The sequence below is a fragment of the Eumetopias jubatus genome, unplaced genomic scaffold (genome assembly GCF_037043125.1).
Source record: "Eumetopias jubatus isolate StellerSeaLion01/CBP00866 unplaced genomic scaffold, mEumJub1_p1.0 scaffold_16, whole genome shotgun sequence".
Taxonomy (NCBI): domain Eukaryota; kingdom Metazoa; phylum Chordata; class Mammalia; order Carnivora; family Otariidae; genus Eumetopias; species Eumetopias jubatus.
Genome location: NW_028274822.1, coordinates 31,528,350 through 31,542,228, shown reverse-complemented (window position 1 = coordinate 31,542,228; position 13,879 = coordinate 31,528,350). Strand labels below are relative to the sequence as shown.

The following is a 13,879-nucleotide window of genomic DNA, read 5'->3' as shown; positions in this document are numbered from 1 at the left end:
AGATAAAAGAGTGTGAGGGTAAGCTTAGCAGGACAGAAAGGGTTCTGACCCAGGAGCCCAATATCCTGGGCTCTGATTTCAAGTCTACAATCAACTACTGATTGTACTGTGGGCAAGACACAACCCCTCTTTAAGTTTCACTATTGATGAAACAAGCAAGTTGGTCTAGATAGATCTGTGTTTTTCAAACTACATGTCATGATCCACTGAAATCAATTTACAGGCTCACAATCTAGTATTTGTTATTTAAAAAAAAATGAAATAGAACAGAGTAGCAAATATTAACATATAATAGACTATTGTTTTGTGAGGCTTTTTTACTTTGGGGCATCTGTGTGCACACATGTGGCTGTATGTCCTGAGTTGTGATATAAAATGTGTTTGTTAGTATGGCTTGTTCCTATCAGAACAGTTAGAGAACATTGGCCTCTAGAATCTAAATCAAATCATTGGCTATAAGACTTGGTAATTGTATAAGCAGTTCAGGTTTAAGAATATACTTAAAATCTCTTTAACCCTCTAAAACCACAATTATATGATACATAAATGGAAGATTATATATGGATTTTTGAGAAATTGGGAGATTGGATGGGAAAAATAAATTTAAAATTGTATTCATTTTGCAGAGGTATATTAATGAGAAGTAGCTTCAGAGAAGTTTTCAGAGTAAGAGAGTCTTAGAAGAGGATTACATAGATTTTGAAAGTATTGTTTGTGAGTTACTGGGTAGATATATGAGCTTAGATGATTGTTGAAGATGGTAATGCTATATGTACCTCATAAAGTATTAGGAGAAAATGCTTCTTTTGATGCCAAACTTTTTAGACTATCTAGGATATTATAAAATTAAGGCATTATTATTATTTACTTTTTATAAATGATTGTGTATGTGCCCTAATTTTCCACTTTTAAAAGAGTGTTGAAAAATGTGTTTTATTACTTCCATTTATTTAGTTTTGCAAATGTGAACTAACCTGGTTGAGTGGAAAAGTAGAAATATTTACAAAATGAATCTGACTCTCATTTCACCTCTTATGAGTGACTTAACATATTTTTAAGGTATGTGATAGTGGAATGTGAAGATCAAGACACTCAGCAAAGAGACCCAAAGACCCATGAGATGTACTTGAATGTAATGAGACGATTCAGCCAAGCATTGTTGAAGGTAACCATTTCATGTGGGGGTTGGCAAAAACACCGGGCATGGGCCAAATCTGGCCTGTTGCCTGTTTTGGTATGTCCCATGAGCTAAGAGTGGTTTTTATGTTTTCAAATGGTTAAAAAAAAGTAAAAAGAAGAATATCTTGTGACATGGGAAAATTATGTGAAAGTCAAATTTCAATGTTCCTATGTAAAATTTTATTGGAACATGGTCATGTTCATTTGTTTTCATATGTTTATGGCCACGTATGCACTGCAATAGTAGTTGAATAGTTGAAATGGAAACCGTATGGCCAACAAGACCTAAAGTATTTATTCATTGGCCCTTTATAGGAAGTTTGTTGACCTCTGATTTAATGAAATAAACCTATATATGGAACAAATTCCAAAGCTTTACTTTTTTTATTTCCCTCTCTTCTATTTTGTTTATCAAGACTAGGTACATTTTCAGAAATCTGACAATGCTCATATTGCAGGTACTTACTACATGACTTGTATTTTTGCTTCTTAAACAGTATTTATTTATTTATTTTAAAGATTTTATTTATTTATTTGACAGAGAGAGACATGGTAAGAGAGGGAACACAGGCAGGGGGAGTGAGAGAGGGAGAAGCAGGCTTCCCGTGGAGCAGGGAGCCTGATGCGGGGCTCGATCCCAGGACCCTGGGATCATGACCTGAGTGGAAGGCAGACGCTTAACGACTGAACACCTAGGCGCCCCTTTAAGCAGTTTTTAGAATCTATGTAAAACTATTTTCTCCTCTTAGGTGTTGTAATTCTTAAAGTGCTGTGGCATGGTTCAGCCAGCAGAGGGTGCACGGGCAGTGAGAACCCTCACAGCACTGATCTGTGATTTGCTACAGAAATAGTTGACTTCATAGCATCTTTTTTCTGCAGCTGCAGATGAACATGTTTCATGTTCTTACAGATTTAAGTCCCGTCTTACTGAGATCTTGGAGGCTAAACTTTTCTACAGTTCTCAGAGTTCAGAGCTTCTCTTCATTCACCTATTGGCAGATGAAGTAGTTGGTCTTGTCTTCTAACCTCAGTTCTGTCACTTACAGCTTTTGTCATCCTGTGAAGAAATTTCACTTTCTCTGAGCTTAAATTTCCTCACCTTTAAAATGAGAATTATAACAGTTGCCTAGCCACCCTTATCAGTGTAATTGGGAAGATTAAATGAGAAAATGTATTTTATAATATTTTATAAACTGGGAATTCACTACATAAGACTTTATGGCATTTAATTTTTATGACTTATATTTTACTAAGCAAGCATGCATTATGTTGCTATTTGAGTGCTTTTATTTTTCAGTAGATTTTTAGTTCCTTGAAGATATTGTTTCTGCCATATGCCTATGCATTTCTGAAGACATAGGCTTCCAGTTATTTATTGAGTCATGAGTGAATGCATTTTGGTGAACGGGTTCTCTCTAATCACATGGTTGTATGTGAAAAAAAAAAGTGCTGTTTTTGATAGATTAGTATTCACTGAAGACTCAGTTAATTTTCAACTGTGGAAGAGTTGGCAGTGTTTAAATAAGCTAGAAGCTTTCTCATTATCTCTGAATCAAGATAATTAATCTTTTTCAATTTCACTTTGTATTGAAGTTTGTATCTATTAGAAGAATAAATAAAGATCACCCATGCTATTAAAGAAACCCTGATCATTATGCTACACAGAACTAATTTTCCTTTCCTTTGAATCCCTTCAGGGTGATAAGTCTGTCAGAGTTATGCGTTCTTTGCTGGCTGCACAGCAGACGTTTGTAGATCGGCTGGTGCATCTAATGAAGGCAGTGCAGCGTGAAAGTGGAAATCGTAAGAAAAAGGTAAACCTATGCGCTTTGCTTTTTGTTTATGACTAATGATGTTGCAGTATCATAAAATACTGAGTTTTGATACTGTCTAGGTTGATATATTTTATGAAATTCGTATGTAATTTATAGCAATAGGAAGATTTATAAGCACTGATTATGTACAGGATCCTGTTTTATGAATTTATATATATACATATATATTGATTTAATTCTCACGACAACTCTATGTTAGATGCTATTATTATCTCAATTATAAGAAAAAGTGGGGGTAGAGAGGTTAAATATTTTTTTTAAAAATTCTTTACTTAAATTCAATTTAGTTAACATATGTTGTATTATTAGTTTCAGGGATAGAATTTAGTGATTCATCAGTTGCATATAACACCCAGTGCTCATTACATCAAGTGCCCTCCTTAATGCCCATCACCCAGTTACCCTATCCCCTGACCCACCTCCCCTTCAGCAACCCTCAGTTTGTTTCCTGGAGTTCAGCGTCTCCTATGGTTTGCCTCCCTCTCTATTTCTATCTCATTTTTCCTTCCCTTCCCTGTGTGCATCTGTTTTGTTTCTTAAATTTCACATATGAGTGAAATCATATGGTATTTGTCTTTCTCTGACTTATTTTGCTTAGCCTAATATCTTCTAGTTCCATCCATGCTGTTGCAAATGGCAAGATTTCATTCTTTTCGATGGCTGAGTAATATTCCATGTATATCTATACCACATCTTCTTTATCCGTTCATCTGTTGATGGACACCTGGGCTCTTTCCATAGTTTGGCTCTTGTGGACATTGCTGCTATAAACTTTGGGATGCATGTGCCCCTTTGAATCACTATATTTGTATCCTTTGGATAAATACCTAGTAGTGCAATTGCTGGGTCGTAGGGTAGCTCTATTTTTAACTTTGTGAGGAATCTCCATACTGTTTTCCAGAGTGGCTGCACCAGCTTGCATTCCCACCAACAGTGTAGGAGGGTTTGAGGGGTTAAGTAATTTGTCCAGCATCCTTAGCTAGTAAGTATTACAGTTGGGGTTTATTCCCCGGCATTCTCAGTCCATATTTTTAATCTACAATACTTTATTGGGTCTCATTTTAGAATTTTAGCATCCTTGCATATAATGTGTTTGATGTGTAAAGGACCTCTACAGATTGTGGAGACTGGAATTACTCTGAGAAAATGAAAGTCCAATATGATTTGCCCAGGGTGGCAGAATTAGTTGTTAGTAATAGCACTGGCTTTGCATCTGTTCTAATGGCTAGTACATGGATCTTTCTCTCAAGTAAGGCTTCTGTGTGATGACAATAGATGACTATCTGTTCTTCATATGTCATTCTTCCCTCATCATTAGCCCAAATGATATGAAGGATTCACTTGATATCTTCTCTTCACCTAATCCCACCATAGGCAGATCTTTCTTGGTGACCTTTGTAAAAGAACACAACACATTTTACTGTTGTTCTCCAGACTTGTGAGAGGAAGGTGGAGAGGAAAAAAGGTGAAAAATGGAGTCAGGAGTTCAGAAGCAGGGGATCAGGTCTAAGGAGAAATGCTAGTAGATATATGTGCAAGGAATAATGTTCACAAGGTTAAGAAGGAGAAAATGGGCTGAAGAGAAACACATTTTTATTGAGATGACTTTTTTTTGTCATTGCTGTGAAAAAAATCACAAACCATGGTTTAAATAACTAAATCCCTACTGCTGTTCCTTTCTGGAGCCCCTCTCCACAGAGGTGCCTGTGTGAGGAAGCAGTGTAATCCTATATACCCACCTGCAGGAATACGGTCCCTGCGACTGTCAGTGTGGGCATATGTTTAAACCAGTTTGTGATTGTGTAACATGCTCTTCTATTTGTCACGCTCTTCTATTTGTCTTCTATTTTAGCTGTTTTGGAGGACAATTGCATACCCATTTGGGGTATCACTTAAAGCTTCCCAAAATCAATTTTCTTTTTGCCACATAGCCTATATTTTTAAATCAGACAATCCTAAATATAGTCTCAATATTGGCTAAAAATGTTTTTAGACTTTTTTTTATGGTGTGTTAAAAGACAAACAATTTTGTTAATGTAGATTTACTAGAAACAAGCCCTGGCACCATGGAGAAATGCCAAGATGGCTCTCTACTATCATTATTTGTGTTATTATTAGTAACAATGAATTCACTACTGCTAATAATTTAAAATCATATATAGCACTTTTCCATCCCCCCATTTCCATAATGAGTTTGGGAGAAATATATCGTGGTGAATGTAGCAGTGTTAGATATGTAGGAACGTTATCTGCGAGTTATTAGTAAAATGGGTAAGACAAATGATAAAGTTTTTGCAATAGTGTTTTCCTGTGTTGACCTCTAGTTTAGGAAGAATTCTGTTGAAAGAGGTCTCTGAGTCTGGATATTTGAGTTCAATAAAAAGGCATTTCCATCAATACTTTTTAAAAATTTAATTAGGCTGCCTGGGTGGCTCAGTAAGTTAAGCATCTGCCTTTGGCTCAGGTTATGATTGATCTTAGGGTCTTGGAATTGAGTCTGCTTGTCCTTTTCCCTCTGCCTCCCCCCCCATGCGTGCTCTCTCTCAAATAAATAAATAAATAAATATATAAATAAATAAATAAAATGTTTTAAAAATTTTTAATTAAAGCTTTCATTTTGGGAATGTTGTTAAATGTTGCCTTTTCAGTTTTTGATTCTTTAGGTGATAATATTCATTTATTTGTTCTGTAAAAACGTATTGCATGCCTACTGCATTCCAAATACTTTTTTAGGTTCTGGGGATACAGCAGTGAATATAAAAATTGTATCCTTATGGAGCTTTGGAGGAGAAAGTAAATAGAATAAGTGAGTGAAATATAGAGTAGATACTGTTGTATGCCATGGAGAAAAATAAAGCAGGAAAAGGAAACAGGAAGTGCTGGGTTTGAGTAGTAAGGCAGTGTTTCACCTCTCGATAGCATGGCCAGGAAGGCCTCACTAGGAAGTTGGCATTTGAACAAAGACCTGAAGCAGGTGAGGGAGTAAGCCATGGGCATATCTAAAGAATCGACTGTTCCAGCCAGAGGAACATCAAGGACAGAAGCCTGATGTGAGAGCATGTGTGTGTGTGTGACATATTTGTGAAACAGGAGGAAGCCCACTTTGGAGCGGAGGACGGAGGACAGAGAAGAAAGAAACGGAGTATATCCTCGTAAGCCCTTACAAGGACTTTGCCTTAAACATGGAATTAGCAGAGAAGCTGTTGGGGGTTTTGAACAGGAGAGTGACATGGCCTGACTTTGGTTTTAGCAGCAGTACTCTGGTTGTTTTTGATAAGTGACTGCAAGAGGCAAAGGGGAAGAAGAGCTTCAGGAGGCTACTGCAGTAATCAAGCTGAGAAGTGATGGCAGGAGCCCAGGGCTTATAGCAGTGGACGTGGTGAGAAGTGGCTGGATTTCTCACCCGCCTTTGATCTGTTTTCTGGTTATTTTATTGTTTATTAGCACATCAATTAGAAATTGGTTATGAATGGATAACTTGAAATTCAGGTTAATAGACATTACTTCATACTTGTATATCTGATCATACATTTGGTTAGGGAGTAGATTTAGTAATTTTTATAATGGTTATGTAGAAGTTCGTACCAGTTTTCAGTTGACCTTAACTTGCACTTTCTACAGTTCAGAGGGCGAACTGGAATATTACTGGAGGGGAAGAATCTGACTTTCTGTCTTAGTGGTCCTGGAAACATTATTTTTCTGAACTTCCACCTTACGGATTGCTGGGTTCTCTCCTGCGACGCCGCATCCTCTTAGTAGCGTTACAGTGCAGGTGCTTCATGCTGCTAGGATTGGCAGGTCAGGTTTTCCCCTTTAAAGAACAAGGACACCTGTTAAAAGAATGCAAGACTCTCTGGAAGCTTTCAAGAAGATTGTTCTTTTGAAATTGAATGGAAGGACTTGATCTAAACAGTACAGATGCTGCTACATGACAAAGGTGTTTCGCAGTGACTTGAATTTTTCAGTTTACGAATTCTTGGCTCAATGGCAGTACGCATGTGAGCTGAAGAAAATTGATGATATCTTAGGAAAAGTTTGATCAGACCAAGCCAGTGAACAGTAAAAGGTAGGGTTCAAGTTCCTCAAAGGGAATTGTTTACTTTTAAACCCAAAACATGCCCTGGAGCAGAATACTGAAATTCTTGCTTAATATTTGGTCATACAAAATTAAGCTTCAAATGAAATTAGTTTCTCTTTGTGGCTTCACACATCCTTTGAAAACAGAAATGGAATCGGGGCGCCTGGGTGGCTCAGTTGGTTGAGCGGCTGCCTTTGGCTCAGGTCATGATCCTGGAGTCCCGGGATCGAGTCCCACATCGGGCTCCCTGCTCAGTGGGGAGTCTGCTTCTCCCTCTGACCCTCTTCCCTCTCGTGCTCTCTATCTCTCATTCTCTCTCTTTCAAATAAATAAATAAAATCTTTAAAAAAAAAAGAAAAGAAAACAGAAATGGAGTCTTTAAATCCAGCATGAGTGTATTCCTTACTCTCAGCTGCAGCAAGAGAGATGTTTTCCCTAACCTTGTGTAAGTCCAGCTCTTCACAGTCAAGGGATCGCTCCTCTTAAACTGTGCCGCTGCTCTTGTCAGGTAGAGTCCAAGTGTGGAGTGCTTGTCTCTTATGGGTGCATCGTCTATTTCGTGTTACTTTTATGGTGCTTTGGAGACATTTTAAAGTTAATAAGATTAGTCTTTATGTCTTTACCATATGTTTTATAAACTACTTTTCCATTTTAATGCAATCAGTTCTTTCTGATTTGTTCTCTTAGAACGAGAGACTACAGGCATTGCTTGGAGACAATGAAAAGATGAACTTGTCAGATGTGGAACTTATTCCATTGCCTTTAGAACCCCAGGTGAAAATTAGAGGAATAATCCCAGAAACAGCTACACTATTTAAGGTAATTGTGATGGATCTCTAATGTATACGATCGGAACCTGATTCTGTAAAACAAAAACAGAGACACTCCCTTCAAAAATGATTACAATGCAGATAATATCTATAATTTTGTTTGATTTAGTAAATGCTAGATAAAAAATTACCTTTTGTTTATCATTGTATCTTGATTTACCGGTAGGTATTTTTATATGAATGTGTCAAATATTTTTTTTATCTCTGGGTTGCTTTTAATCTTTAATTCTTTGAACTTTTTATTAATTAGAGCCACACCTACTTTTTTCCATGTAAGCTTTTTTAAAAAATCCTTAAAATTTTGTAACACTTATATTACCCATTCAGTTCATAAGTTCATGTGGTTATAGTCTCAGTTAACCTTTTTAACATTTCTTGCTCTGTTATTTGTTTCTGTGACTTAAATTTTTTTCTTGTGTTTTCAAGTAGTAATTCTCTTTAGTTCTTGATAGCATGCCAGGCTTCTTTTGGCTGGCCACGACTTGGTTAGTTAGAGCTGATGGTAGCCACTTTCTCCAGTTGGGCCGAAGGACTGGGCATCATTACCTGTGAAGCATCATTACCTGTTGGGCATCATAAAGAAAGGTCTCTGTGAGACATGGTGTTTTACGTTTTGTGATTCTAGGGGTGGAAGGGCATAAGTTGCTCTGGAAAACTACTTTGTATCCAGAAAAGAAAGGGCTCATAGGACAACTACTTATGAATATAAAAAGGGGTGTGATTATAGTAAGTAGTTTGGATTTTTTTTCAAGGGTGTGTTTAAAGGTAGCTTATGGCAGCCCAGCTCACACAATTGAAACATAAGTTTTTTAAAGTAGTACTGAACCTTTTTGCATGTTATGGACTCTGATAGTTTCTATTAAGAATTATTCTGTTGCATTACATTTTAAATGTAACTTGCAACTTGTTTAATTGGTTTTAAAACTCATTAACAGATTATAACGTGCAATTTGAAAAATACTGGAATAGGAGATAAAATGCAACTATTTCTTAGCTTGTGTTTACAACCCACTGGAAGCTGAGATGTTAAAAGCTACACACAGACATGTAACAACTGGTGTACATGTGTACAACTGGTATTCCTTTGGGCTGGAACTCTCAAACAAGACCAGCTTCTAATATTCTCATTCCCTGAGGACTAATCGAGAGCAGTAAATCAAAAAGGTAGTTTTACCATTTTTTTGAAACGGGATGGGAAAAAATATTTAAGACAGGGCAGGAGTTGTAAGAGTGGGGTATAGGAGTGTATATCTGCCACTATTGTTAGATGGATTCTGGACCTATTTTCTCCTTTAGTGTGCAATATTTTAATTATGTCTTAAATGCACAAAGTGGGTGGTCAATAAAATATTATGAGACATATTTTTGATCCTGATATCCAGTGTGTTTGTTTTTCTTACAACCCTTAAAGTATGTGAGCATTCTTAAAAATTTGGGGTTGGAGTTTAGGATTAATGGTTCTAGGGCCTTTACTACATAACTCTGTCATAGTAATTCTTAATCATTTTGGGGTCACAAATGCTGTTGAGGTAATTTACAAAATATGTTTTTGCTTGGGGTGATGAAAGGATACTCCAAATTTAAGATAATTGAAAATTCAGAGTTTTAATCCAAAAGAGGTTATAAGTTCTAAACATATATTCACTGAAGCATTTTTGATGCCTTTTACCCCATCAGTTTACAGGAAAATTTTCAAGCATACAGCAAAAATTAAAGAATTATACAGTGAACAACTAGATACCTACTGTTTGACTCTTCTTAACATTTTACTGTATTTGCTCTGTTGTATGTCTTAGCAACTGTGCAGAGGAAAAGTTATCTTTATTTTACAAGTGAGGAGACAGGTTAAAGAACATATGTGAGATCACCCAGCTAGTACCTGGTGGAGCCTAGATTCCTGCCACTGACTCTGGAGCTCTTGTTCTTTATGACATGTAATCTTCTGATTATTAGCTAGCTTGTTGTTTTCTCCAAGGTATCTAATTACATCTTGCTGCCAGCCCATCTTGTTTCTTTAGGTTCTGATAATTCCTTGTTTACCTTACAGGTCAGCGTTTCCTCCTGTGTGTAGTAAATCTTCGTGCATTAATTTACATCCAGATTTGAAAACAATATTTTTATTTCCAGAGTGCTCTTATGCCTGCACAGTTATTCTTTAAGACAGAAGATGGAGGCAAATACCCAGTTATATTTAAGCATGGGGATGATTTACGGCAAGATCAGCTTATTCTTCAAATCATTTCACTCATGGACAAGGTGACTTAACCTTATGTTGACAGGGAACATTTTTTAATTTTGGAAATCTACAGTTTAGTGTGTATGCTGTGTATAGACACAGAAGTATTTTTAACATTCAGGTACAAAGGAAGCTCAGCAGTCTCTACTTGACCTTGAACAAGTGTAGTTGTTTTTGTACATTGCAGAGTGACTCTTGTGATGAGTATAAAATGAAATTGCATGCATTTCTTTGTATTAAAACTTTTTTCTCAGTTCTCTCGATGTCAGGTTTAGTAATTCCCTTCCTCTTAGTCAGCTAGATCTTTTTGTTCTTTAAATTGTATCCCTGCCCCGGCTTTAAAAGGAACATATTTGCCCTTATTTCCCTTTTTCTGAGTTCTAAAATACTTCGTGACTAGAGAGAACGGCATAAATGAGTTGGAGGAACCCTACTGTTCATTGAAAACTATTGACAGTGATTTAGAATAAGATAAAAAAAAATTGGCATACCATCAATAAGTGCTTAATAAATTTATTTTGATGATCAAAGTAAAATTAAGTGATTAATTTAGTTAAACCTTTAATTTAGATTTATCGCCTAAATCTCTTACATTAAGCTATTATAATACTTGCCTACAAAACTTTTTCAGAACAGTCTTTATTTTTGATTAACATATTTTATCTTTTGATCAAAAGCTGCTGCGGAAAGAAAATCTGGATTTGAAGTTGACACCCTACAAGGTATTAGCCACCAGTACAAAACATGGTAAGTTTATGTTACACCGTGGTTGTTTATTTCAGTGTCCAGTGAGTCTACTTTTCCTCTTTTAATTGAAAGTTAAGAACATTAGAGATTGAACTCATTTGTAGCACTGAAGACTGTGCCTCTCTCCTTTTCTCTCTGGCTTCCTCTTGAAAACATTAAACAGTGTATCTGTAAGGAAAAATTAACACCTTTATACTGTATTTATTTGCATTCAAAACTGGTTACAATTCACAGTAGTTTCTTACACAGTAATTTGTGCCCTGAATCATCATTTGACAGTTACTGTGACGCAGAGTGGCTTTGTATTGTGCTCTGCTGAAAAAAGCCACTCAGCAAATGGTGTTGCCTTATTAACTGATTTTTTTAAAGATTTTATTTATTTATTTGACAGAGAGATAGAGAGAGCACAAGTAGGCAGAGAGGGAGGCAGAGGGAGAGGGAGAAGCAGGCTCCCCGCTGAGCAGGGGAGATGTGGGGCTCTATCCCAGGACCCTGAGATCATGACCTGAGTCTAAGGCAGCCGCTTAACCTACTGAGCCACCCAGGTGCCCCTAACTAATTTTTTAAAATATAGATTTATGGCATCTAAGTCTTTCTAAGATGGAAGAACCTCTGGAAATTTGATAGATGATTCCCTAGGAATGCTTGCCTAAAACCTATTGTAAATTCCCTAGTCTTGTTACTCTCGGAGCTTCTCACCTGTAGATAACTGGGAACAACAAAAGTATCTGTTTTAGGTTTCCTGTTTTTCCTCCGGCCACCCTCAAAACCTTTTGGTGGTGTAATTCCTCTTCTCATTTCTCAGAATGATCTTGTTAAAAGTGCACTTGTGCTCTTTGACATCCTGCATAAATTGATTTAGTCACTTCTGTTTGCTCCTCGGACAAAGACAGAAGCCTTAGCTTGGTGTACAAGTTCTGGCATGCTGTGTCACACTCCTGGGCCTGTTTCTCAAGCCTCTCTTTTGCCAGTCTCCTGCTTGCTTCCCAGGAATTAGCCACGCGGGCCACCTTCCATTTTCTCAAGCGCACCATGCTTTTTTTAGCCTTACGGCCTTCATGTATGCGTTGGTCATTATCTTTAGCATCCATTCCTCCACAGCTTTACCTATTAACTTTCATTATCCTTCAAAACACGACTCAAATGTCCGATGCCCTCTGATCTCTGTGGTGATGTAGGTCTCCCTATACTTTTCTCTTTCATAGTACCCTTTTCTTCGTAGTATTTATCCCAGTAAGACTTGCAGGCTTGTACAGTCTTTAAAGACAGGGTCAAAGCTCTATTTTTTACATGGAAAAGTTCTTACTACATGCGAGAAAGACAATAAATATATTTTAAATGAATGAATGTAAACTGTTCCCTGTTTGTGATCCAGCAATGAATGAGACATTTCTTACTCTAAAGGAGTATACAGTAGTTTCCTTCATTCAACTTTGATATTTTCATAGATTTGTTGTTTTATACTACTGTTGTGGTCTCTAGACTTAGTAGACTTACCTTTTCTCCTTCTTGTTCTCCCGTATAATGATGTCCTCTTCCCCTTCTTTTTGGTAGTTTAAGGGATTTATACTTTCTTCTCCTATCATTTCCAGGAAATGTCAGAAGATGGAGTATTAGACAAAAAAAGCCAGTGAACATAATACAGTTTTAGGCTTAGGTGATTGATAATACATAATTTCAGATTTCTTAAAGTGATTTGAAGTTTGGAACATTTTTAATTGGTATATGTTATAAAAATACAGAAAGAAGAAATTTTTGTGCCCAATTTAGAAAGCTTAGCTATTACTTTCTCTCCCTTGTATACAGTAATAGAAACTGGCCTAGAGAAGCATACAGATAAATCAGCTTAATTGAAAGAAAAATTTCTTACAGTTCCTGTGAATTAAATGCCAGGCTAAATATATTGTTTACAGACCTATTTAAGTTGTTCAGGTATGTAGTATATGCATTTGAAAATGAAGGTAAATCTTAGTAGAACCATTATTTTTATTGCTTAACCAATAGTTGTACTTAATGCAATGCATATATTTCTGTGTAGGCTTCATGCAGTTTATCCAGTCAGTTCCTGTTGCTGAAGTTCTTGATACAGAGGGAAGCATTCAGGTACAGAACCAATTTTAAATGAGTTATACAATTCATGAATATATTACTGTTCTAAAAATTTCAATCTTTATAAAAAGTAGATGCAGTTAAAAATGCATGTCTCCTTTTATCACCCTTCTTCTCTCACGTTATTTTCCTTTCCTTGGAAGTAAACAGTGCTAACAGGTGGGAATTCCTTCATGTTAGTACATACAGATGCTCAATTCCTTAAAGAGTGCCTGGCATATAATAGGGAAGCAGGAATTAATTAAATTAAAAAATTGTTAGTTTATGGTTATATTATATTCCAGATTATGGGAATTCTAGAATTTGTTTAACCATAAGTGAACACTTGATTATTTCCAATTTTTGTTGTTATTCAGAGCAGTGCTACATATTCTTCCTCATACATGGTTTGAACATCTGTTTTTAAGACCCGTCTTGCTCTCCAATCTCGTCGCTGTCCTTTAATATAAGAAAAGGCAAACCATTTCTAGGACCATGCCATGTGTGTCTTTGAAATTTTTTACACTTTAAATACACGGATTAGTTCTTATCACATCTTAATAGTTTATTTTGGTTGTTTTTTAAATATGATTTTTCTTTTTTCCTGTGTAAAAAAAAGTATGTAATTTACACAGAAAACCTGATATACCTGAGATGAGAGCTAATACAGAGAAGGATTTGACAGAGGATATTTGCTACAGTGTGTTTTTGTCTTTCCCAGCTTAACATGTCACAGTAAATCAGTATGGAGTTTAGATTTGCAGAAAAGTATTACTCTGATTTCTTGGCGAAGCAAGTGGTTATTTTGTTCTTTGGTTTAGGGAACAGTCACATGCAGTGGTTAAAAGCTCAGGCTTACTGGAGTCCTTAGGGTTTTCTGTATATA

General features: G+C 36.3%; 1 protein-coding gene across 1 annotated transcript in view; it reads left to right on the top strand.

Annotated features, from left to right (window-relative positions):
• PIK3C3 (phosphatidylinositol 3-kinase catalytic subunit type 3) overlaps nt 1–13,879 on the top strand; it is a 135,671-nt gene that overhangs the window by 71,541 nt on the left and 50,251 nt on the right. Inside the window, exons 14-19 of the mRNA XM_028098370.2 lie at nt 1,060–1,165; nt 2,877–2,993; nt 7,780–7,911; nt 10,050–10,178; nt 10,836–10,905; nt 12,944–13,008. Of these exons, the coding sequence (XP_027954171.1) occupies nt 1,060–1,165; nt 2,877–2,993; nt 7,780–7,911; nt 10,050–10,178; nt 10,836–10,905; nt 12,944–13,008 (619 nt within the window). The remainder of the gene's footprint in view (nt 1–1,059; nt 1,166–2,876; nt 2,994–7,779; nt 7,912–10,049; nt 10,179–10,835; nt 10,906–12,943; nt 13,009–13,879) is intronic.